This window comes from Carya illinoinensis, chromosome 6 (assembly GCF_018687715.1).
Source record: "Carya illinoinensis cultivar Pawnee chromosome 6, C.illinoinensisPawnee_v1, whole genome shotgun sequence".
In the NCBI taxonomy this organism is placed as follows: domain Eukaryota; kingdom Viridiplantae; phylum Streptophyta; class Magnoliopsida; order Fagales; family Juglandaceae; genus Carya; species Carya illinoinensis.
The window spans coordinates 4,060,347-4,087,958 of record NC_056757.1 but is presented as its reverse complement, the minus strand read 5'-3'; the positions used below and the strand labels follow the sequence as shown (position 1 = coordinate 4,087,958).

The following is a 27,612-nucleotide window of genomic DNA, read 5'->3' as shown; positions in this document are numbered from 1 at the left end:
TAAACATAGACAAAGAACTAATAATATTGATCGAGTAATGACCCTAAAGCTTTCTGAAAAGGGCTAATTAAATTATAGTGTGTGAGTTCCACCATGAAATACGTAATTACCGTGGTGGAAGGCAAATGGCCTAAAATTTTCTCCAAGAAACTTTCTATAAGTTATATGGCCAAAAAAGAAAAGAATTTACAACAAATAATACACGAGCCATGATCCAAAGCAATGGCTTAGGGCAAAATATTAAAGTGGTAACGCTTGAAAATTTAAGAACACCCTATACTTCCTTGTGGTTGCAAATTTCTTCTCTTTTTTGATTTTTTTTTTTTAAGGCCCCATCACCTAGGAGTAAGTTCAGATGCTTGACCACTTGGAGAAGGATTTGATGAATTAGAAGGTATTGACCCGTTATCTTGACAGGATTGGCCACCCCACTTCTGCTCTACGTCTAATGGCTCCACCACATGTACGGCGCCATCACTCATGCCAAGTGCAATCTGGTTAGGCTCAGATGGATGAGCAGCTATGACCAAAGGATAGACTGGGTTGGTGCTGCAGAAGATTTTTGACAATGAGAAATTCAAGATCGTACATAAAAGAACATGGAGATCACAGAGAAACATTGAAACTGATATATACTCGAATCACTAACTGGCAAGCTTCCAACAATAGTACCATTTGCTCACCTGGCAGCAGAGAATGGTATGTAAGCAGAAGGTACTATTCGACACCTGATCCTTAAGCTATCCGCATCAAAAACTCCAACAGCACCATCATAAAATGAAGCATAAACCAGTATACCATCACATGAATATATTGCACTTGAGATGGGAGCTATATTTGTGTCTTTCGCAGACCAAGACCACTGCAAGAGCAAGGATTAGCGAACCAGCCATAAAAAGCATACCATGTTGACTGCAATTTAAATTTACTATCGACCCCTAAAGTTATAACCTCACATGGTAAATGTTAAAACTTTGCATAGCCCTAAATTCTTTTGAAATCAACGGAAAATTTGTCCAAATGAGAGCATCGGACCATATCTGGTCCCAATCTGTAGGAGTGGACCATATCTTTTGTAAAGTGATTGTTGGGGGCCCCATCCCCACGTCCTATATTAATACATCCTTTTGTTAATGTAACGCTTACTGGGGGGCCAACAATCACTTCACAAAAAGGACTGCTCCCCTGTGCATGTCGGAATGAAAAATAAGAGAGGACTGAGGGGAAGGGGCTCTGCTACCAAGCTTCCACACTCCTAAAACACCCCTCCCTACATTACTAGCCTATTTTAAGTTGTTCTGCTTCCAATCAATTAACAATTGAATTAGTAATCGACTGCAGGTTCCGGACACTCGGTGCCAATAAAAAACAAAGTAATCGACTGCTGAAATAGTAAAACCAATGAAAACAACCCTATGCTGCCAAATGTTTGTGCACTAGTTTAGACCGGCTAGGAAGGCATAAATGCTGGTAAGGCTCTAAGGCCTATGCCTCCCTCAAGCCCATTTTTTACCACCTGCATCAGACTTGTTACTTGGAAATTTTATTAGCTTACCAAAAATGATAAAAAGGCAACTACTGAGTGGAAGGTGAAAAACTTACTGAGTGCAGACATTCGAGCTTGCTGTCATAGACGGAGATTTGACTTTCGTGTACAACTAATAGATGTGCCTGATCATTATGGAACTGAACTTTAGTTTCTCCAACAAGTGGGGATTGACGACCAGCTGGTGCCTGAATGAACCTTGATTTCTTCTTCTCCCACCCATCAATGCTCCAGACACATAACTGCGACGCAATTGACCAATGTTACAAACTATCAAGTAAATATAATGCGAAGGAGAGTACTATCGTCTTCTCATCCTAACGACTCGAATCCAAAATCATTTAATATGATAATAGGCCATGTTTTAGTTTGATCAGCAAAAATACTCTGCACTTGTGATTTTCCATGTTTTACAAATAAAGGCCTATTTTTTAGGGGAATTTACTGTTCTCCCTATTGTACTTATTTCTTTCTTTGCCCCAAAATTTTTGTTACCAAGTAAAAAAACCCAGTATGTTGTGGCAAATATACAGCAATGTACCTCAGCAGCACACTGGAGAGACTTTTTGAGGAGGATGAAGTTTTTCAAGTGATTCATGGGATGGCTAAGGATAAAGCACCGGTCCGGATGGGTTCTCTATGGCTTTCTATCATGATTGTTGGGATGTGGTTGGTGAGGATATTATGAAGGTCTTTTACAAATTTCATTCTGTTGGAAAATTCAGAAAGAGCCTCAATGCGACTTTTATTGCCCTTATTCCTAAGAAAGTGGGGGCAGTGGAGGTGAAGGATTTTCGACCCAGCAACCTTGTTAATGGGGCATACAAGATACTCACAAGGTACTTGCTAACCAAATGTCCATTGCGTGAGCTTTGTTGCGTGACCTGAGCTACGTAATTGTTCCGTTGTGGGTGAGTCTCTAGAGGAAGGAGATGGGAGAAAGGAGATAGTTCTTCAACCGTGGGTGAGAAGGCAAGTGAAAAAGGAAGTCTGTGATTTAAATGAGGGTAAAATAGACCTTTCACAAAGGCTGCTGTGGAGGGTGTGTGGGGTGTGCTTTATAACAGGGCTTTTAGTAGAATTTTTGTTTGGAGAAAGATGGATTTCATGGATTAGGCATTGTATCTCTACTATTCTTTTTTCAGTTTTGGTGAATGGTGCACTGGAGGGGTTTTTTCACACCTCTAGGGGATTAAGGCCTCTTTTGGATGTTTAGATTAGATGGAAAATCTGTGAATAGTAGTGAAATGGTTTGAGGTAAGATATTTTATGGGATTTTAGGAAAGGAGAAAAAAAGTTGAATAAAAATATTATAAAGTTAAAATATTGTTAGAATATTATTTTTTAATATTATTTTTGTTTTGGGATTTGAAAATGTTGAATTGTTTTGTGTTTTGTTTGAAAGTTTGGGAAAGTTGTAAATGTTAAGTAATGATTAGATGAAAAGTTAAAGATTTGAAATTGAAAAGTGTGTGTTTGAGTAATGTTTGGATATTGAGAGGGATGAGATTTCTCATCTCATTTCAACATCCAAACGGTGCCTTAAAAGGGGATCCTCTTTCCCCTTTCCTATTTGTCATTGTGATGGATGCACTTAGTTGCATGTTGAGTCCTGCTGTTGATGGAGGTTTTCTTGCTGGTTTTTCCATGGGAGGTGTTCGTATTTCTCATCTTCTCTTTGAAGATGATACTTTACTTTTTTGTGAGCCGGACCGTGGTCTTATTCAATATTTGAGGGCTCTTTTGCTTTGTTTTGAAGCTGTTTCAGGCTTGAAGTTGAATCTTTCAAAGTCTAAAATGGTTCCCGTGGGTACAGAATTTAATGTTCGGGCATTGGCAAACATCCTGGGCTGTAAGGTATCATCACTAGAAGGTTATCAGGATGGAAAAGAATTTAAGGGTGGTAGATTAACTCTTATCAAAAGCACTGGGTGGTAGATTAACTCTTATCAAAAGCACTGTATCCAATCTCCCTACATATGTTCTGTCTTTATTTCCACTACCCGCAGGTGTGGCATCTCATATTGAGAAAACTTTTCGTAGTTTCATTTGGGGAGGAAGCCAAATTTCATCTTGTTGGGTGGGATAAATTATGTTCTCTGGTAACTTGTGGTGGTTTGGGGGTGTGCAACTTGAGGACCTTTAATAAAGCACTTTTGGGAAAATGGTTATAGAGATATCATCGGGAAAGGGAAGGCTTGTGAAGAGTTGTTATAGATTCAAAATACGGGAGTTTTTTTTTTTTTGGGGGGGGGGGGGGGGGGGGTTGTTGTTTAATGAAGTTAGGGGGGCATATTGTGTGGATTTGTGGAAACATATTCATTCCGGATGGGAGGGGTTCTCCAACTTTTTCGGGTTGGCGGTTGGAAATGGTCATGGTGTTTGCTTTTGGCACGATGCTTGGTGTGGTGCAAGCGCTCTTAAGTATGTGTTTCCATCTCTTTACCAGATTTCTAGTGATAAAGAGGCTGTGGTGGTTTGATGTGTTGGTGTGTTCTTTTTTTTTTTTTTTTTTCTTTTTTGACAAATAAGAAGATATTTTATTGATATAGAGACGGTGTTCTAATGGTTCTGGAGAATTGGGATATCAGTTTTTTAAGAGCGGCTCATGACTGGGAACTTGGAATTTTTGCTGACTTTTTCAGTTCCTTGTATGCTATGTCATTCGGAAATGTGATGGGATGATTTGGATTCCTGTTGGTAGTAATAGGTTCTTGATGCGTTCCTATTACAAGGCTCTCTGGATTCTCTAATGATCATTGTTTTCCTTGGAAGGCTATTTGGAAGTGTAAGGTCCCTCCAAAGATTACTTTCTATGTATTCTCTTGGGAGATTGCGCACTACTGATAATTTGAGGAAACATGGTCTCATCATTATGGATTGGCATTTCTTGTGTAAGAAAAATGGGGAATATGTGGATCATCTTTTGTTACATTATGAGGTGGCTCGGTTCTTGTGGAATTTTATCTTTAACTGGATCGGCGTGGTATGTAGGTTATGCCTGGAAGAGTCAAGGATATTCTTAGGTGCTGGAAAGATATTTTATGTGGTGTTTGTGCATGGAGAGAAATAAGAGGTGTTTTGAAGATCGGGAGCATTCCTCGGATGAGCTAAAGAGATTATTTTATAATACTTTATTTTCTTGGGCTTCAGTCATTAGTTGTAATAAGGACAATTTTCATGATCTGTTTGTACTTTGTACCCCTCACTAGTGCTTAATGGTACTTAGGCAATTTCGCCGTTTGGTTACACAGTTTAGATAAAATGAGATGAGATATTTTAAATAGTAGTGAGATTTTTGAGTTGAGATAAGATTAGATAATTTGTAAAAAGTTTGTTTGGATAATGAGATGAGATAAGATAGTTTTTATTCTTTGAGATTTGATAAAAGAATGGACCCCACCAATGATTGAAAATCATTTAATAATTATTGGATAATAGTTATAAATATTTAAAATCCCAATTTTATATATTAAAAGGGATCTTATATCAGGTCAAGATAAGGCATATATGCAATATAATGGCATTAATTGTGTGGGTGTAAGAAGGGGAAGGGTAGGCGTGAAGGAGATGAGATGGGTGTCAGAAGGGGGTTTTCGAATTGTCTGGGTAAATATGTACAATGTAGAGATAAAGCAAGATGAGTTAAAAACATGGTTTTAACCATTTGGATACACATAAAAAAAAAAATTGTACAGCTCAAATGAGATGGTTTGTGTTTTATCTGTGTATCCAAACAGGCCCGAAAGTGTATACTTCTTGTGTACTTGGACTATGCCTATTCCCATTAATAAAATTTTACTTTTACCAATCAAAAAAAATTAATAATGAGCAGATATCGTACCAGATACTTGCCTTACACTTCAAATATATACTACATATGCATTAGGCTTGCCACTATTTATGAAACCAGTAATCATTCATAAGAAATGAACTTATTTCTTTCAACCAACACATAACAAGTGATTTTTCTCCATCCTTTCTAGACTATCTTCAATCTTTCTCTCGCTCTTTCTACACCATTTTTCCCATGACCACAACTTTGAAGAAAAACAATGAGTTTTTGGTTGAATATTGAAAATCACTAGAATGTATGATATTGCACTATCATAGACACACCCTCGTATCCCTACATCAATTAACATGTTCATAATATTTTTCATATCTTGAATTGCATTTATAATATCTTTTTGTATTAGAATAAATAACAAAATATGTCATGTCAAAAATATATTTAAACTTTTACACTATTGGCCGGCCCCTACAAGATGAACTCTTGGTTCAGCCACTGGTGCCCTCTCAAGGCCAGGGCTTTGAAGAGACAGACTGGATAATGGCCTTCAATTGAATAAAAAGTTGTACATTTTTGCAGCTGGATTTAAACGACAAGGGGGATCATCTTACTAAGCTGATGTTTCTATTGTCCAAAACAGAGTGCTAGGTTGGTCCAGCTATATGTTTAGGATAAGAAAGGTCATTGCCCAACACTGCAAAGGTCACACCGAAGTAGAGGGCCCTGAAGCTGAGATATGGACAAGGTACTACCTTTTTTTTTATCAGTATCGAAAGTGTGTATATAAGGCCCTACCTTTTAATAACAACATTAAAACTTAATGCCTGTTTGGATACTTAGAATATTCAATATATCTGTGAATAGTGATGAAATGGTTTGAATTAAGATGTTTTATTGGGTTTTGGGAAATGAAAGAGAAAATTTTGAATAAAAAATATTATAAAGTTAAAAAATTATTTGAATATAAGTTTTTAATATTATTTTTGTTTTGAAATTTGAAAAGACAGTATTGATTTTTGTGCTTTGTTTGGGAGTTTGGGAAAGTTGTAATGTAAGTGTTTTGTGCTTGAGTGATATTTGGGAAGGAAATATCTGATAATACTTTAGAACGATTGTGTTGCCAAATAGACCATTAAACTTCATCAGACAGCATGTTATAAATTATAATATTCAAATTTTAATAGTGATACGCTAACCTGTGCGTCAGCTCCTGAAGAAACCAAAGCATTTAAGGTTTGGGAAAATGCAAGCCCCGTAATCCGATTCTGGTGACCCTTGAGCTTGGTTTTGACCTGCAAACCATACTCAAGCTTGAATTGCATTTCCATAACTAGACGCCATGCAAGAAAGCTTAAGGTCATCAAGAGGTGGATACTTAGATGATTAATTCAGTTTGGATAGAATGCATTAAAATCTTGACTCACTGATAAAAGAACAATACAAGACTTCACCTTTTCATAATATGTAATGTTTCTGAAAAACAATTTGAAATTCCAAAATGACCTTATACCACGCATAAATCATCTGACAACTCAATTATGTCCTGTACTTGTGAGAACTGCCGTCAATGACATTAACATAAAGTAACACGTAATTGGTTGGTCAAAAAAATTCCAAAACGCAAAATAATAATACCATGACTTTGTGAAGATGAGTATGCATTAACACTAGCAACGACAAGACAATACGATTATTCTCCACAGCTAAATGATAGGATTTTAATTAATTGAAAATGCATTATTGAAAAAGAAAAAAGGAGCTTACAGAAAGAATGAATCAAGCATACAAGATGCCTCACCTCATCAACCCTGACATTATAGATTTGGATAGAAGAATCTTCCATTCCAACAGCAATAATGTTATTATCTTGCGGGTGGAATGCCAGAAAAGTCGCTGCAGGAGGTGGGGACATAAATGTTGTCATGACCTGAATAGCAGTTACCAGGTTAATGCAGTCAATGTCAACTTAGTATAAGAACTTAATTACATAGGATCCAGTTAATTAACACTGAGTTTTCCCATCACAAAACAAGCAAAAGCAACAACAACAAACCTTAAATGTCATCATGTTGAACAAAGAGACCTTCCCACCTGATGCAGACATGACATAAGAATCGTTTTTAGATAGAGCAATACATGCAGCACACTCTTCAGCTGGTTTGCTGTCATTTACATCATTACTCATCAGAGTTCCATTGGGGGGCTGCCACAACTGTGGTACTACATGCGCGGTAGCCTGAGTATTTTCAAGGTGAAGCCATTAGAAACTCCATAAACGTATCAGGAATACCTATGCATAGGTAGAAAGCTAACCTTTCCCACTGGATTCCTTTCACTACGTTGCCATTTCCAAAGTTTATGAACAGCATTGGAAGCAAGGGCCAGTAGAGATAGGCCATTGTTAGTGTAGATCAGTCGTACAACCTGCAATTTGTGATTCATTACATTTGAATTATAAAATATTTTTTTTATAAGTAAATTATAAAATATTCTGATATAGGAAACACAAATAGAACTGTGTTCTCTTGTAAAACTAATGTCTATGATTTGTGTCAACTATATATATATATATTGTTTGATAATTAATAAAAGGTTTATTACCATAAATAGGCATAGCCCAAGTACATGGGAAGTATACAAGAGGAAATACCTACATATAGTGACTAAAAAGATAGAAAAAACTAGAAAAACTCAAACACATCATCACTATTCATTACATTAGCCTTAGCCCAAAGAGACAGTTTTAAACAAAAATTCCTTAATTTCATCCAACGATCGTTCTGTCTTCAAAACATCTCCCATTCCTTCCTAGCAATAGACACCACGCCAAGCATGAAGGAATCATTTTCCCAATGGCTGCAAAAGGTTGACTCCGCCCAGCACCTCCAACAAGCTAGTAAATTCACCACATGCTTTGGCATCACCTAAGAAATACCCACCATTCCAAAAATGGCATTCCACAAACTTTTAGCCACCTCACAACAGAGGAACAAGTGATTAACTGATTCACCATCTTTCTTGCACATAGAACACCAATCAACAATATAAAGACCACACTTTCTTAGATTTTCAGTGGTCAGAATTTTATCATGAGACACCGGCCAATAGAAGAAAGCTACCTTATTCGGCACTTTAACTTTCCAAATACTTTTCCAGGTGTAATCACATACACCTTGGCAGGTTAAAGCATGATAGAAGGAGTGAACTGAGAAGCTGAAATTTCTTTCATGAATCCACAACAATCTTTCTACACTTGGACAATTTTCAACTCATATAATCTGCAGAAAAAATCTGACGTTACATTAACTTCCCAATCATTTACATTTCTCACGAAGTCAACAGTCCATTGAATGCTATTATCCAAAAAAGAGAATGAGTCAGCCACAGTTGCATCTTGCAAACTGAAAAAGTGAAGGAAATTCATCCTTGAGAGTTAACTCTCCACACCAATTATCATGCCAAAAGTGTATTCTTGATCCATCCCCCACCTTAAATTTGACATGTTTGACAAACTCCCCCCAACCCATTCGAATTGACTTCCATAATCCTTTCCCATAAGCTCCTTTTACTTCATTTGAACACCAACTACCCCACATACCCCCATATTTAACATCAAATTTTTCCATAATGCATCTCTTTCTAGACGATATCTCCATAACCATTTCCCACAAAGAGCTTTATTAAAAAGCCTCAAGTTACACACACCCAAACTACCATTTGAAATCGGTTGACATACCTTGTCCCAACTCATCAAATGAAATTTATTTTCCTCCCCTTTACCTCTCCACAAGAAATTCCTATAGATCTTCTCGATTTTCATAGAAACCCCAACCAGTAGAGGAAAGAGAGAGAGGAAATATGTTGGAAGATTGGACAACGTACTCTTTGATTAAAGTGATTCTACCCCCTTTAGACAAATATAATTTTTTCCGGCTGGCTAACCTTCTCTCAATCTTCTCAATCACTTGTTCCCAAATCGAAACAGATTTATGTGAGGCACCCAAGGGAACACCAAGATATGTCATAGGCAGCGAAGATATTTTACACCCCAAAATATTAGCCAGATCTGAAATATTTGACACTCAGCCCACGGAACTATTTCAGACTTGGTTAAGTTAATTCTCAATCCCAACACAGCTTCAAAACATAGTGCAAGAGCTTTTAAGGACCGATGTTGTTCTTAATGGTTTCACTGAAAATTAATGTTTCATCAGCAAAACGTAGATGAGAAACAATCACACTACTCCAAGAATCACAGCCCACTTCAGAACCTGGCAAAAAACTACCTCCAACCGCCGCTTCAATCATTCTAATCAATGCATTCATGACAAGAATAAAGAGGAAAGGAGATATCAGATCTCCTTATCTCAAACCACGTGAACTATTGAAGAAACCAACCGGGTTACCATTCACCAAAATGGAGAATCTTGGCATAGAAATACAATGCTTAATCCACGTACACCACCTCTCACCAAAATCATATCGACCAAGCAAATACAAAAGAAACACCCAGCAAACATGATCAAACGCCTTTTCCATATCCAGTTTAACCAAAACTCCAGATTCGCCCAATTTAATTCTGTGAACCAAACATTCATTAGATTTTAAAACTGAATCTAATATTTGTCTTCCTCTCACAAAAGCATTTTGTGACTTTAATATAATTCTTCCCATTACTGCACTCATCCAATTGGCCAATACCTTAGAAATTATCTTATAAACCCCGTTAAACATACTAATTGGCCTGAAATCCCACATAGTTGCTGCCCCCACCTTTTTAGGAATCAATGCTATAAAAGTAGCATTGATACTTTTCTTGAATTTCATAAAAGCATGAAATTCCAGAAAACCTTCAAAATATCTTCCTTCACAATGTCCCAACATGCTTGGAAAAAAGCCATAGAAAACCAGTCTGGACCCGGAGCCTTATCTTTAGCCATTCCTTTGACAACATCAAGCACTTCTTTTTCTTCAAAAACTCTCTCCATCCATGCTGCACTGTCTTGATCAATTGCGTCAAAAGACAAACCATCTAGCTTTGGTCTCCACGAATATTCTTCCTTTAACAGCTTTTCATAAAAATTGACAGCATGTTCCTAGATGGCCTCTTGATCGGAAAGTATGTTTTTGCATCCTGAATAACATCTATAGCATTGTTCCTCCTATGAGAGTTCGCCATTTAATGAAAAAATTTTGTGCAATTATAACCTTCTTTCAACCATTGAACCCTAGATTTTTGCCTCCATGAAATCTCCTCCATTAATGTGATCTTTTCCAATTCAGCAACCACCCCTTTTTTCCTATCCAAATCCTCACCTGTTGCATCAACCGACATCTCCCTTACCTCCAAACATTGCAGCTGTTGAAGCAGAAACTCTCTTTTCTTTTCAACATTCCCAAACTCCTCAGTGTTCCATTTTCTCAGATCTTGTTTAAGAGCTTTAAATTTGCTAGCCAATACAAAACTTGGGGTACCAAAGAATGAATATGAAGACCACCATTGCCTCACCCTTTCCACAAAACTCTCATCCTCTAGCCACATGTTTTCAAATTTAAAGTATCTACAGCCTCCACTAATGCCACCACAATCCAACATAATAGGATAGTGTTCAGAACTATATATATTATAAACAAAGAGAATAAATTATTCTGTAATCTAAATACCCCTCTTACATTGTTGCCTTAAAAAAGGATTAATTTACTGATTTTTTAACACAGCCAACATCTCAAAACGCATAACAACCATGTTTAAATTTATTATGCAGAGACAAAACACCATTGTCAGAAGTGTAATCATATAGGTCCTGCTCTCTTTCCCCCGTCTGAGGTTAATGATTTTCCTGAACAGATTTGTCTACTTACTCTTTCATTAATATCTCCATTTACCCATTAATAACAAGATTTATAAAACTTGGGAACCAAAAAGATCAGAACATATGTAAATAATCATTATTGTCACTAGAAGTTTGCACTAAAGTTGTTAGTTAAAGAATTAAAGAACCTGGTTACATGTCAAAACTTTGTTGGCAAAGAGGGAAACATACATTACAAAATCAGTAACCCCAGTTGATCGTGCTCATTGTATTTTTCTACATGGAAAGATTTGATTGTATATAGTAGTCATAAATTCAAAGCAAAATACCCCGGACATAAGAAATGAACAAGAATTTACCAGGCACACGGCTGTCATCAAAGTAGTCTTTTCAAAGAAGTCTACCATAATCTAGTCATGAACAAGAACTTCTAGCCTTACAATTGTGTTTATTAAATTAAAATTGACTTTTTTTTATCATGTAAATAATAAATAAAATTATCATTTTGGGGTTTAAAAAATTACATTTCACAATTTAAGAACGGACAAATATAATTGGACACTCCTATGAGGGACTGTGAACTATTATTATGGACAAACTGAAGATTGTTTTCATTCATATCAAGATTCAAACTCCAAAGTCATCAGGACCCATGAGATTATAAACATCCCCTTCCATATCTTCAGTTATGTCTTCACTAACCCTCTCATATAATTTCTTTTAATCACTAACCTTCTCGTATAATTAGCCAGTGAATTTCACCAATCACACCAACTATATATTATTAAATATTCCCACATCATACGGGTACATGGCTGGAGGGAGTAGTAGATTGACCATTCTATGGGCACTATTTAGTTTGATAACAAGTATTTATTAGGACTCCATAGTAATGAACAAGAGTGCACAAGGCTTTCAACAAAAGTTTTCAGTAACTGACAAGCATCAACATTCTTGAGTTCCCTTCCATGACATGTCCTCAAGAATGTAGTTGACTTGTAAAATGAAATGCCTTAACCGTCATAAGATGAGAAGCTCTAAAGAACGTTTTTTTTTTTTTTATAGGTAATAGAGAAGCTATAAAGAACTTACCATGCCAAGTTGTCAGATACCAGCATAAGGACAATCAATAAAATAACAAGAATAATAATTATAATAAAAACCATCCATACCAGCACAAGCTTTCAAGTCTTTTCATTTGAGAATATAAAAATATATTTTCTTCCCTTCCCAATATAAAGCGAATTGGACCAAGCAACTTGTGACCAGTCACATGCTCAAACTGCCTACCTTCCCTGCTGTTACGGAGTCGGGCAATCGTAGAACCTTGAGCTGAGATTTTTCCACAATATCAGATCCTTTCCAGCTCAAATTCTTGTCTGCATCATCTGAGATCCGTGGTTTGACATCCAGAAGTCTGCTACTGTCCCCCTGTGGTAAAGTGCTATGAAAACTTCGAAACTAGGTATCACAAACAACTTTACGCAAACAAGATAAACTTACAAGACTGCTGACGGATACAGCAGGAGTTCTATCAGGTCGTTCCAGTGTTGGAGCAGCAGCTGGAGAAACATTTGTAAATGGGCCCAAGGAGTTACCAAGCAGAGGCTGCAAAATACATATAAATATGCTAAGAGACTGAATCAAGAAACCTCCATGGAAAAATTTAAAAAAAAAAAAAAAAAAAAAAAAATATCTTTTTTTTATGAATAAATAAGAAGAGTAAATCTATGAAGAAATCATACTAGAGAAATAATTAAAAAGGGAGAGGATACCACAGATGTCTATTGAAAAACCAGCTACATAGATTAATACATTTTATATTGACTGAATCAATTGGGCATCCTAAAGGCACAAAAAAAATAAAACAAAAAAATACAGGGTAACAAACAAACCACCTTCAGTACAGAACTTAGTCTTCAAATCTGACAATACTGGTATAGGATTCCCCAGCAAAATTGGTAACAAAACTAGGCTTGGGGAAGGTTACATATACAAATATACATACACCTAAATATATATATCCCAAAGATCCAACAAAGTACCATTAAATGTGCCTTAAGTGAAGGCACAAATGCTTGTATCCAATATTTTTTTTTTTTTTTTATGACAAGGAACCCCAGAGACCATGCAAACACAACATGTCTTTTATCCGGTTAAACCCCAGACACATGCCACCAACTGATATGGTTTCATGGGATCCGTTAGATTTACTTTACAATAAAAATAACTTCACAATCTGACGTACCACATCAAACCAAATCAGTTTGTGGGTTTAATTTTGTTTAATCCCTTTATGTCTTAAGTATTTTCCATTCTTTAATTCTCAAGTACCAAAAAGAAACTTCACTTCTTTAAGCGGCTATTCTTTCAGAACAGCATTACATTCTGAATCTTGTATTCCTGGATGAGACTTGATCAACATCAAATAATATTACCTCCTAAAAGTATTTCTATACTACCAACCCCTAGGGGTTGGCTCAAGTGGTAAAGGCCTTGGTCTTGGTGGTATGCTTCCTCCAGGTCTAAGGTTCGAATTCTTTTGGGTGCAAACAATTTCTAGGAGTCATCAAACTAAGGGAACTTCCCCTTGAATTACCCAAAGTACACATGCGGAAAACTCCTTGCCAAGAGCTTGTGCACCCCCGGGATTAGTCAGGACTTTGTTCTTAAACACCCAGAGCCAATCAAAAAAAATATTTATATACTACTTCAACAACTAGTGATTGAGTCAAGTTTTTATTATGGAATACAAATCGCAAAAGAGATTGATGTCGACAGTATGGGACAGTAATCACCAGTAACATTTTGTTGAATACTTGTGTTCAACTCTAACCTTTTCCCCAAACAAATGTAATATATTAACTGTGACATTTTTTGTAAGAGGGAAAACCATATTATTGAAAAAAAGGTTTGATATTATGTGTTTTCTTTGGTTAAGAGATATATCAAGGTTCACGTATGAGCCAACTCAAACTCGTTTCTGTTCCACATAACCTTTTTTTTTTTTTTGTAAGTTCACGCTCCTGTTGAATCATAACCTTAACTCAAGTAAACTACAGAATTATATTTCATCTTAGTGTAGGCTTCTCTTATTAGACTTGCGTCTTTAAGCAGGTCTGAGTCATCTGACTTACATAAGAGATAAAGGTTTTCTTGACAACATTACTTTGTAACGGGCTACATGAAATTGTTTGAAGATGCTAAATGCAACTCAAAAAATCGAAGCAGTGGAGTCTGTACTACCTTAGAGTTAATGGGTTCAGAAGGGCCTCGACTTTTATCGGTGGCCCTGCTCTCCAACATCCTTATCAAGCGCACACCATCATTGTTGGCTAAAATCTTGATACCATTGTCACTAGTTGTGACTGCCAACAACGACCCCTCTTTGTTAAATCTCAGTCTAGAACTAGCCTGCAAGAAAGAGTAGAATGAGCTTGGGCTTCACTATTCAATTTGAATACCAGTGATTAAATGAGATGGCAAAAGAATACTAACAGGCAATCCACCATCTGCATCAACAGCTATCAACATATTCGTATTATCCATTTCCCAGAACTTGATTTGGAAGTCATCACCAGCAGCCAAGAACCTGTTCCTGGTTGTGTCAAACTGGACAACACCCAAGGAGCGGTTTCTAAATCCAGAATATGTCCGTTTTATTGCACCTTCACTCTCATTCCACTCAACTAGATGAGACTCGCCTTCTTTACTTGTTCCACATGAGAAGAGCCTGCAAGACAGATAAAAGTACCAATGCTACTAGTTATTGCAAATGGTAATCAACGCAAATGATCAATTAAACCAAAATAGAACAAAATGAGCTCAAAAATAAGCTGCATACTAATGTGCATCCTATACAAGGAAACTAAACTGAAACAGTTTTCCTGGGTAGTTTATGCCGTCAGATATTTTTTTTATAGGTAATAAGAGATTTTATTCCAAGTAAATAGACATAACCCCAGTACACAGGAAGTATACAAGATAATACACCTAAGTACAAGCTAAAGCAAAACAGTACTAAAATAAAGCATTACAAATATCCATATCCCTCACAAGATTGTTCACCCAAAAAATTAAAGTTATAAAGAAAAAATCCCTAATTCCCCCATTGTGTGTTCACAATCCTTGAAACACCTCCCATTTCTCTCAAGCCATAAACACCAAAACAAACACAAAGGAATCACCCTCCACTAAGTTGCACTACCTCCACATCCTGCTGCACCTTGCCAGCTAGCCAAGAAATCCACCACATGCATCACCCAAGTAATGTCTACCAGTGTAAATAACTCATTCCACAAGATGGTCACCATTTCGCAACGAAGAAACAGGTGGTTAACAAATTCGCCATCTTTTTTACACATGGAGCACCAATCCATCACATATAACCTTTTCCTCAAATTATCAGTAGTTAAAACTTTCTCAAGCGACACCAACTAGCAAAAAAATGCAACTTTACTGGGCACTCTTCCAAATGCATTTCCAGGGGTAAGTTATATTACCATGACTATTTAACACCTTGTAATAGGATTTCACAAAGAATCTGGACTTATTATCATGAACCCACTGCATCCTATCCTCCCTGATCTGATCAATCTTCGAATCATAAAGTTTTACATAGAAATCAATAGCTTCACTTACTTCTCAGTCCTGTAGATCTCTAGTAAATCTCACATTCCGATTCAACATATTGGTAGAAAACAAATATGAATCAGCCACAGTAGCCCCTTTGTTTTTAGCAATCCTGAAAAGTCTAGAAAATGCATTTTTTTTTTCACAAATAATAAGATATTTCATTGATATAAAGATAGGCATAGCCCAAGTACACTAGAGGTATACGAAAGCATACACTTATTTAAGAAATAGAAACCGTTACAAGGAAATCATGGAGGCTGAGACCATTTAGATCTAAAGCAATGGCCCACAAAGACAAAGTCTTCAAAAAAAACTGCTAAACTCTTATGAGGAACGTTCATAATCCTCAAAAAGTCTCTCGTTACGTTCACTCCAAATATACCAAAGAATACAAATAGGGGTCATCTTCCATACAGCTGCAATTTGTGGTGTCCCAGTAAGTCCTCTCCAACATGCCAAAAGTTCAGCCACCCTGCCCGGCATCACCCATGCTATTCCCATCTTGCTGAAAAAATAATTCTAGATATCTCTAGCAAACTCACAATGTAAAAGTAGATGATCTGCCGTTTCCCCACTCTTATGACACAAACAGCACCAATCCATTATTATAAGGCCCCGTCTTCTAAGATTATCATTAGTCAATATCTTCCCTAGGGCTGCTGTCTAGGCAAAGAAAACGACCTTGGTGGGTGCTTTACTCCTCCAAATATTCTTCCAAGGGAAAGAATACCCTTGTTGCCAGGTAATAGTCATAAAAAGAGCGTAGCGTAAATTTCCCTTTCCCAGAGGGTCTCCAAATCATCTCATCTTCAGTTGTGGCAGCAAAAGGAATGTTATACAGCAAGTTAAAAAAATCCACCAGAATATTCACTTCCCAGTCATGTGCATCCCGAGTAAGGTTGACATTCCACTCTCATGAACCTTGGAGAATTACCCGCAAATCAACCACCATGGCTTCTAGTTCCCTTGCAATGCTGAAAATTGAGGGGTAAGCATCCATCAAAGCCGTGTCTCCCACCCACGTATCCTTCCAAAAGCTAATCCTCCTTCCATCCCCCAAGCACAATTGAGTATTACTAGCAAAAGAGTCCCAACCTTTCCGTATGAACTTCCATAACCCCACTCCATAGGACCCCTTCCCTATTTTGAACACCAACCCCACCGTAAGTCAATCACCCATTTCCATAAAGCTCCCCTCTCATAGTTATAACGCCACAACCATTTACCTAGTAATGCCCTATTGAGAGTCCTCACATTCCAAAACCCCAAACCACCATCTCCCATGGGGGTGCAAACCATATCCGATCCCACTCAATGAAACTTAAAACTCCTCTACTATTCCACTATATAAAAAGTCACGTTGTCTATTTGCAATGCCAACGGGGAGGGGGAATAAGGACAAGCAATATTTGGGAAGATTTGATGGAGTACTCTTAATAAGGATGATCCGCCTTCCTTCTGATAAATTCAACCTCACCTGGCCAACCTACCCTCAAATTTTTCCAAAACTCCCTTCCAAATGGACTTAGCTTTGGAAGAAGCCCCCTACGGAAGCCCAAGATACTTCAATGGCAAGGAAAAAACCACACACCCCAATATGTTAGCCCCAACCTACTTATGTTACTTACATCCCCAACCGCGATCATCTCTGTCTTAACAAGATTAATCTTCAACCCAAAAACAGCTTCAAAACAAAGTAAGATGACCTTCAGGGATTGAATATGTCCTGCATTTGCCTCACATAACAGAAAGGTATCATCTGCAAACAAAATGTGAGAAATAGTGGTACGGCCGTGTGAATCTCCCACTGAAAAGCCAGAAAAAAAAAATCCTCCCCCTAGTGCCGCCGACACCATTCTACTCAGAGCCTCCATTACTAATACGAATAAGAGTGGTGATAATGGATCTCCTTGTCATAATCCCCATGAGCTATTAAAGAAGCCCACAAGATCTCCGTTTACCAAGATTGAGAAACAGGCCGTGGACACACAATGCCTTATCCACTTCCTCCATCTTTCCACAAACCCACATCTACTCAACATATATATCAAAAAATCCCAACTAACATGATTGTATGCCTTCTTCACATCTAGTTTGCAAAGAACACTTGGAATTCCCGACCTGATTCTACTATCCAAGCATTCATTGGCGATGAGAACCAAATCTAGTATTTGTCTACGCCTCGCAAAAGCATTTTAGGATTTAGAGATAATTTTTTTCCATCACCATGCTCATCCTATTAGCCAGAACCTTATAGACAATAACTTATACACTGCCCACAAGGCTGATCGGTCTAAAATCTTGTACCTCTATCGCACCAACCTTTTTAGGGACTAAAGCGATAAAGGTAGCATTTAAGCTTTTTTCACCATGCACAAAGTTTGGTGTGGTGATTTAGGCATTGTGTGCCACAAAATGCTAATTTAAGAGCTAAATCACCACACCAAACATTGTGCCAGAAGAAAATATTAGTCTCAGTCCCCACTTTGAAATTAATATTTTTGACAAAATCCCCCCATCCCAACCAAAGGGACTTCCATAATCCCACCCCAAACACCCCTTTTACTTCATTAGTACACCAATTCCCCCACATCCTTCTATATTTAACATCTACAATCTGTCTACACAATGCATTACTCTCATTGTTGTACCTCCATAGCCACTTCCCAATGAGAGCTTTATTAAAAAGTTTTAAATTCCGCACACCCAAACCTCCACAAGACACTGGAGTACAAACCTTATTCCAACTCACCAAGTGATATTTACGTTCCTCCCAAATACCATCCCACAAGAAATTTCTAAAATCCTCTCAATTTTTTTTTACCACCCCCACTAGAATAGGGAAAAGAGAGGAAATAAGTGTGCAAATTAGACAAGGTGCTTTTAATCAATGTAACTCTGCCCACTTTGGACAAATATATCTTTTTCCAACCAGCTAATCTCCTCTTGATCCTCTAAATCACCCCATCCCAAATATACACAGTTTGTGAGGAGCCCCCAAAGGTAACCCAAGATATTTCATTGGTAAAAAAGACACTTTACAGCCCAGAATATTGGCCAAATCATAAATATTGCTGACTAAACCCACTGGGCTAATTTTAGATTTAGTTAAATTGATTCTAAGCCAGAAGACAGCTTCAAAACATAACAATAAAGCTCTTAAAACTCGAAGATGATCCTAGTTGGCATCACTGAAAATTATAGTATCATCCGCAAAGAGAAGATGAGAAACAGTGATGCAGCCCCTTGAAACATCTCCACCTTGAAGCCCGACACAAAACCTCCTTCAACTGCCACTTCAATCATATGACTCAAGGCATCCATAGCTAAGACAAAAAGGAAAGGAGATAAGGTGTCTCCTTGCCTTATCCACAAGAACTGCTGAAAAAACCAGTCGGAGAGCAATTCACCAAAATGGAGAACTTGGCCATCGACATGCAATATCTTATCCACGAGCACCACTTCTCCCCATATCCAAATCTCCCCAACAAGTAAAGAAGAAAATCCCAATTGACATGGTCAAAAGCCTTTTCCATGTCCAATTTGACTAAAATTCCATATTGTCCCATCCTTTTTCTACTTTCCAAACACTCATGAGCAATTAATATCGAATCAAGGATTTGTCTTCCCTTTACGAATGCATTTTGAGACTTTGTTATAATCTTATCCATAACCACACAAAGACAGTTAGCTAACACCTTTGAAATGATCTTATAAACCCCATTAACCAAGCTAACAGGGCGAAAATCCTTCATTTCTACAGAACCCGCCTTTTTAGGAATAAGAGCTATAAAGTTGAATTAAAACTCTTTTCAAATTTCCAGAAGGAGTGAAATCCTTCAAAAACTTTCATAATGTCATCATTCACAATATCCCAGCAAGCTTGGAAGAATGCCATGGAAAACCATCAGGACCCGGAGGTTTTTCCTTAGACATGCCCCTAACTACATCAAGACTTCATCTTCCTCAAAAGGCCATTCTAACCAAACTGCAGTAAGATGATCAATGGAGTCAAAAGCCAGCCCATCTAACTTGGGCCTCCATGAAAATTCTTCCCGAAAAAGTTTCTCATAAAAATTCACGATATGATCTTCAATCTCCTCCTTATTACAAATCACATTGTCACATACATGAAGGACTTCAATGGCATGATTTCTACAATAAGAATTAGCCATTTTATGGAAGAATTTCATACATTTGTCTCCTTCCTTAAGCCATAAAATTCTGGATTTTTGCCTTCATGAAATTTCTTCCATAGCATAAATTTGTCAATATTTTCCAGCACCCTTTTCTTCAACTCATTTTCTTCACTAGAAATTGTAACCCTCAGTTCCTTATACTCCAAACTGTTTAGCTGTTCCATAAGGAGTAATCTATTATTTTTAACATTCCCAAAAGTCTCTACATTCCATTTCTTCAAATCTTTGTTGAGCTCCTTAAATTTTCCTGCCAAGATGAAACTAGGAGTGCCATTAAAGTGATAAGAGGGCCACCACCTTCTCACTCTTTCAAAGAAACCTTCTTCCTTCAACCACATAGTTTCAAATTTAAAGTGTCTTTTTCCACTAACAATGCCCCCACAGTCCAACAAAATAGGATAATGGTTAGAAACTACTTGTTGTAACCTTTTCTGATTTAACTTTGGAAAGGGAGCTTCCCAAGATGCTGAAACCAAAAATCTGTCAATACGGACCAAGCTCTCCCATTTGACCATGTGTAATCTCCTCCCGCCTTAAGCAAATCAATCAACTGCAACTCAGAAATGATTTCTGAAAATTCAAACATAGCTTTAGAAATAACCGAGTCCCTAACTCGCTCACAAGGAAAACAAGTAATGTTAAAATCCCCTCCAAAACACCATGGAAGATCCCACCAACTGCAAAGTCCCACGATTTCTTCCCACAATAAACTCCTACTAGAATCTGAATTTGGCCAGTAAACACCACCAAAAGCCCATTTGACACCATCAACTACACGTAAGGCATATGTAATCTTTTGATAGAAATGCTTTACCTGGTTCCATCCGCACTATATGCCATCATGGTGCACCAAAGTCCAGGTGCATCATAATCCACTCTAGATCTCAAGCAATCATACAGCCAAGCTTTGATTTTCCCATCAATGGCAGTAGAGAAAATAAACTGCACATAAGGACAAAATGGGTTGGAAAATTAACAGTACAGAGGATAAAGCCAGTTGAGAAATAGAAGATTTTTTAGTAACAAGAAGCTATCAGATCTTTCCAAGAGGCCCATGTTTTACAGAAAAGGATATTGCACTGCCAACAAAGTCAACATGTCAAAACAATACCCAAGTATAAAGCTTGTAATTAACTTCTAAATGAAATTACTTGGATATTTTCTTTGTAGTGAGGACAGACAGAATATACAGGAGCTTCATGGCCTTCAAAAGTGTACTGTCTACGTCCAGTTACAGCATCCCATACCTGTCACATAGAATACAATAATGAGGAACCTCAACTTTCTTATTTATTAGAAAACCTCCAGATCTTAGTTGATACCTTAATCATTTTATCATCGCCGCATGTGACAATACACAGTTGCTTGTTGGGATGAGCAAACGCGATATCATTAACACCGCCAACATGAGCATCAATCTAAAAGATAAGATTATCAATTACCAGCACCTTGCCATTACCAGGGAAAATTATAATATACAGGACAGAAGGCATACCTCCAAATGCTGTCTCAGTTCTCCAGTTGGATTGTATGTATATATTTGAACAATATGTTTTGAAAATGCAACGCCTAAACCATGCAGATAAAATTAAAGCCCGAAAATTGTGATCTAATAATGAGAATATAAACTAGTCAAAAAAGTTGTGTACAAACCAAGCTTAAGTCCATCTGGCCCCCAAACACATCTATTCACCGATATTGCAGCATCATTGAGTAAAGCTGTCTGGTAGCATAAAGAAGATTAATTTGAAAGGACAATCACTTACAATTTCTAATATTCAATACTCATGTTTTCACTAGTAGATAAGGTGTGCTAAATTGCCTGGTGCTAAAACCACTTGATTATTGCACCAGAACGTTTGAGATTAAACTCCAACTTCATTAGTATTAGGGAGTTTATAGGCATAGGGAAGGTCCGTCATTGTTAAATCTGACCAGAAGAATCACAAGCAGCGAAACTAGAAGTCTATGCATAACTCTAGCAGAATTGTAACTAACAATACCTGCAATGGCATAGAAGCAGCTGAGAGATCCCAAACCTTGAAAGGCTTGTGTGCCAATCTTTCCCGGGACCCAACTTCCCATACACTAATGTCACCAACATTTGTCCCAACTACAAAAAATATTTGAAACTTTGATAAATGTACACAAAAAAATTTTGGTGACGAAAAAATATATATTATAAACCTAGAAGAATTGTTTGTTGTTGTTGTTGTGGATGAAAGTCCATGCTCATGACATTAGATCCTTGACTGAGGTTACGCACAACAGCTTTAGGAAGGTCATCATGCGAACAGATGTTAGGAGTATGCATTACACCAGAAAAGGACACCTACAGAGACCATAAGCAAGCATAAACTTTCCATAAGCGAGAAAGAATAGAGAATAATGTCCTAAAGACCAAGCAATTAAAAACATGAAAATTGAGCTTGAAAAAAAAATACTGTCTTGTTCATCCACACCTCATCAGACTGGCCAATTCGAATTCGCTTCAAGTGCTCCGAATCAGCAGATTGATAATCTAGGCCTGTTACACCTGTGGGATTCCTTGGGTGTTTCAAGAATGCAGCTGTACATATCAGAAAATTATCAGTAAAGCCAAATTAGTAGAGAGTTTAAAGCACTAAGACACATCACAAACATCCTCACCTGCACTAGAAGGCTGCACAAGACCAGGTGAGCCGGCTGCCACCGCAGCATGAGGTAAAGAAGGATTGGTGCCTGACATCCACCCAGCAATAGCACCAGGAGAATGTGAAACAACAGGCTGAAAAGGCTGCACATAAGAGGCATCCAAGAATTATGCTATAATACTTTTTTTTCCTTCCTTTTGGCAGGTAACAGACGGAAAATACATACACCATGGGCACCAATAGGTGGAAACGCCCCAGCCTTAGGAATTGGCCCCATTAGGGGGCTGTTTGTAGGAGGAGGACGTGCTCCATTAGTCGTTGGAGTGCAAGAATGATCCATGAACAGTGTCTTAATATCAGGATTTGGCCGAGGATTCTTGCAAAGTTGATGCTGCCAGTTTAGACTGAAAATTGAAAGAAACATATCAGTCTCCAAGAAACAACCATGACCAGAATAAGTCAAGGCACAAGTCTTCAGTTGATTTTATTTTACTTTTTTAAAACTAACCGGTTGAGAAATAACCAAAGTGGCAAAGTGCTTATACAGATATACACATGCACATATATATTTATAAGAGAAAACCCAATAAAAAGATAACCAAGCTACTCCTGACAACACTGGTCAATAACAAGAATTTTTAACTGAGTCCATGACCACAAATTTGCAGGTTATATCTAACTTGTGGAAAATGTAGGAATCACCTCTGGTTAATTAAGGTCCTTAGTCGCGAACTTTTGAAGGATGGAAGCACAAGCTTATCACGAAACAGTGGGTTTGCCTCAATCAGCTTTTTGAGTTCTATAAGCATGATGTTTCTAGCCGATTTTGTGTCTCCATACTTGGAAAGCTGCTCATTTTGCCTGATGATACAAAACAACAGGAGGTATAAATTAGGAAAGATCACAAGGCAGTGCATTCAAATTAACAGAGAAGAAAAGGTAGATACCTAAAGTTTTCGAGAGTAAGCAAATGAGTAATCTCCTTGAAAAGTTCCTCATTAAAGGATGCAAAAACCTTAAGGTCTTTCACAAGAATCTCAACAGCCTTTGCTCGATCCTGCCTGAGCAGAAAAGACATTAAACTGAGCTATACTTTGCAAACTGGAAACCAGTAAAGATTTCAAGGGGCTCCTAGAAATTCATACGGTGTTTGTTGACAGAAATAATGTTGAATACTCACCTATCAAGAGCTTCCAAGTACTTCTGCTTCCTAATTTCAAAGAAAATCTTCATTGAATATCGGTTGTCCTCTACCTTTGTGAAGCCACACAAATAGCGCTCAACTTCATCCCATTCACCCGCCTGGACCTGATCCTCGAAATGCTTCATGTTGAAGAAAAAGCCAGACTCTTGTTCTAACCTGAAATTTCAGAAGCCAATTATTAGCATACAACAAAAAAGCAATGTCGTGCATCTGTTTTAGCCAAATTTTCTCATGCTCCATTTCACTGCCTGAGGAAAGGCAGAAAAATAAGAGAACCTAAGGCCACTGGTAGCGAGCTCAATGCAGAAATGGGCTACAACACGCAAAAGAAGTACTTATATGATCTGAATAATCAATTCCCCAAATTACATCTAACACTCCATTTTATATTAATTTTCCTTTTTCCACACTAAATAAAGTTGGCTTGGTTTACTAAAACATTAGCTCAGTTTTTAAGGAAACATGAGCTTTTTTTGTTGTTTTTTCCTTAGGCTAAACAGTGGTCGAGATATTAAACGATACTTAAAATTTTAGCATTCTTTTTTTTTCCCCAAGTTAATCATGGTAACCAACTAGATGCTAGGATGTGAAAAAATTTAAATAATAAATACAGGACTTACTTGTGAACTGTTTCCCTGAATTTCTCCTCATCCAAGAACTGCAAAATCAAAAACACCAACTCCCTACTTAAGGAAGACATAGTGCCCGGTACTCCTAACCGCTCCAGCGCAAAGATCCAATGTCAAACTGAAGCGTCTAAATTCCCCGCAAAAAGTTACAGGCTGTCCCAAAATCCTCTTTTAACCGGTAAAGGTCGATATTTGGACAAAAATTACAATACCCAGAAACTATTTCTTCTTCGATTTTCTTTTGCCACACAATTTTGCTTCAAATCATTCATGCAGTACCTCACCCAGGGCCCCAACTTACACTATCACCCCTCCAATTTCTTAACCTTCAGATCAGTACGAAGTAATGTCTTCATTCAAACATCACAAAACCCAAATTTTAATACAGCAGAAGAAGCACGATAAAATACACAAATATCCAATAAAGAAGCTCTTTTTTCTTATAAACCCCCACGTGACAAAAACCCCAAATAAACCCTAAGTTTTAGCACCCTGCGCAAAGATCTAACCCTATAACAGCTTTATCTAAATGCAGGTGAATGTGAGACAAAAAAAAGCACTACAGCTTAATTTTCTACAACGTCATGGAATTTTCTTCGTTCATTTCCAAATCAAAAAAAAAAAGAGAGGAAAACACATAGCCTTACTGGTCTTCAGAGAATGGCAAAATGAACCAATTGTAGGACTAGGGTTTTCCAGCCTCTCTTACTTCTTCACCTTCTTCTTTTTCCTCTGAATGTGCTTTGCAGATAACCCCGCAACAACCCTCACGTCCTCTCTGTCTAAAATGTCCTACTTTATTTTCACCTCTCTATATATATATCTTTATTTATTACTTTCGTTTCTCTTTCTCTCCCTCCCGGACAAGGACAAAGGTTCTGCTGTTTGCGCTCTGATCGCTTTTCTCTCTCTCTCTCTCCCCCTTTCTATATCTATATATATAATATAACCACACTCCGTACCTGTAGAACTTTGAACTTTTGCTCTCTCTCTCTCTCACACTCACTCTCTGTGCAATTACTGTGTCACTTTCTTTCTCTGTCTGATTTCCTTTTCCCTACTCGCGAGTTGGACTACAGTTTGCTGTTGCCTGCTGTGTTTCAAAATAACACCTACGAAGTGGGGAAAATCTAGGCATGCTGTAATCCCCACCTCTTTCTTTCCAGTATTGCACATTTGCACTGCACGAGCTACTGTTGGATATATCTTGTACTTCTGTCTCCTGCCATCGGCTTGCAATTACGGCTACATTTGGACCATATGTACTTTATATTTTTATTTATAAGATTTATTTTTAAAATTCAAAATTTTAAATTTCATAATTTTATTTTTTTAAGTATATTTAACATTTTCTTTTAAATATTGAGTTGATTTTAAATAATTTATAAATAATAAAATAATAATAAATAATTTATAAATAATAATAAAATAATCTAACACAACTCAATGACCAAACATAATCAAATTAATGGTTATTTAAATGATAATATTAGTTAAGAGAACCATCATTATAATTACAACTGAAGCTTTTGAATTAATCAACAAAAAAGGTAAAAAATGATTAAAAAATATTATGAAAATATCACCTTTATAAGATGGAAAATGAATATATTATATAGCATTACTTATTTACAAAATACTTGTATAAAAAATTTATATGAAAAAGAGTTCAAAAATTATAAAATCATGATGTTTTATCTATTTGCAATCGTATTTTTTACATACCTAACAAATCGATGAAATGAGTTCCACTATCATAACCATAATAATTAGTATCATAATAAGTGTTGTATTCTATAATTTACTAAGTTGATAGGAGTTAGAAGAGTTATCAAAACTTAGATTTTATAATCTTTAATCACAATTTAAAATAATAATAATTTGAAATGAAAAGCATTATTAGTTGTTAAAAATTAAAACATGGACGATAAACTATGTTTAGTCTTGGAAGGCTCCATTTAGTTATATAGATAAGATGAGATGAAAAATATATTAATAGTAGTAAGATAGTTTAGTAATACTAAATAAAGTCATGAGTTGTGCAAGTGTCGTACACTCCTTTAAAAAATGAGTAGGGTTCATTACTAAAAAATTTATTTTTCATGTACATCTCATATTTATTCACTTTTTTAAAAATATGTGCGCGACACTTACGTACTTCATGACCATATCATTTCTCCGTATTTAAATGCATCACTTAAATAAAAATAACAATTTCAAGACATTTGTTTTTATTGCTTATAAAACCATCCCTTCCTTCCCGGTGAGCAAGTATAGAATCTCATTATCTTGTCCAATCGGTAAAAAATGAACTCAACATGTTTAGATTTAGTAGAATCACAATCTATATATATATATATATATATATATATATATGTAATAAGTGTTCACAAAAATACTTTACAAAAATAAATCCATAACTGACATAATTTCAATTTAAAAATTTATTTTTATGAGATCTATTTGTGATTAAAGCATTTATATATATATGTGTGTGTGTATTAAGACTTTCATAACATTCCCCAACAGCACATAGTTCATTGATTCTATCACACACAAATCAAAGGGTAAGGGTTTGTTTGAGGAGGGAGATGAAATGAGAATTTTGTTAATAATAGTAAAATAGTTTGTGATTAGTAGTGAGATAATTTGATATGAGCATCTTTTTAGTTTTAGAAAATAAAAGAGAAAAAGTTGAATAAAAACTATTATAAAATAAAAATATTATTAGAATATAATTTTATAATATAATTTTTATTTAAGGATTTAAAAAAGTTGAATTGTTTTTTATTTTTTGTTTTGAAAGTTTGAGAAAGTTATAATGATATAAATTATGTTTGAAAATAAGATGGAATAAAATGAGATGAGAATTTTAGGATGAGATGCATTTCCCACCATTTTTTTACTTTGATTTGATTTTAAAATCATCACATTAATTTTTGTCAAATTGAAAGGAATATGAACCATTATATGAAGGAAGTAGGAGTTTTCCTATGATAGCTTCTTCCTCTCTTGGTAAATGATTTTCCTTATCTTAGGTTCAATCAATATTACTGTCCAAGAAAAAATGATGCAAAAAGAAAAGAAACCATTATCTTCTCAAACAAGTAGTCTCTTTTTCTCTTTTTCGCCGTTTACCCAATTGTGTACAATCTTTTAA

At 36.5% G+C, this 27,612-nt stretch overlaps 1 protein-coding gene across 5 annotated transcripts; it reads right to left on the bottom strand.

The window, feature by feature from the left end:
- Positions 1-50: 50 nt before the first annotated feature.
- LOC122312905 (protein TOPLESS-RELATED PROTEIN 2-like) lies at positions 51-25,617 on the bottom strand. Of its 5 annotated transcripts, none has more exons than XM_043127574.1 (26): positions 25,100-25,617; positions 24,444-24,802; positions 23,800-23,979; positions 23,567-23,680; positions 23,322-23,480; positions 22,846-23,023; positions 22,636-22,762; positions 22,449-22,555; positions 22,174-22,318; positions 21,990-22,099; positions 21,640-21,709; positions 21,482-21,555; positions 21,309-21,404; positions 21,138-21,233; positions 20,801-20,928; positions 14,651-14,885; positions 14,399-14,566; positions 12,656-12,760; positions 12,443-12,583; positions 7,653-7,763; positions 7,393-7,575; positions 7,138-7,266; positions 6,536-6,631; positions 1,603-1,788; positions 684-862; positions 51-549 (listed from the first exon to the last, which is right to left on the bottom strand). In XM_043127574.1, the coding sequence occupies exons 2-26, from the start codon at positions 24,521-24,523 to the stop codon at positions 336-338; spliced, it is 3,411 nt and encodes a 1,136-aa protein (XP_042983508.1). In that variant the 5' UTR covers positions 24,524-24,802; positions 25,100-25,617; the 3' UTR covers positions 51-335. The 5 variants fall into 5 exon arrangements, with proteins under 5 accessions (XP_042983508.1, XP_042983509.1, XP_042983507.1 ...); XM_043127575.1 differs by having other exon boundaries at positions 24,444-24,778; XM_043127573.1 differs by having other exon boundaries at positions 24,444-25,617.
- Positions 25,618-27,612: the final 1,995 nt, after the last annotated feature.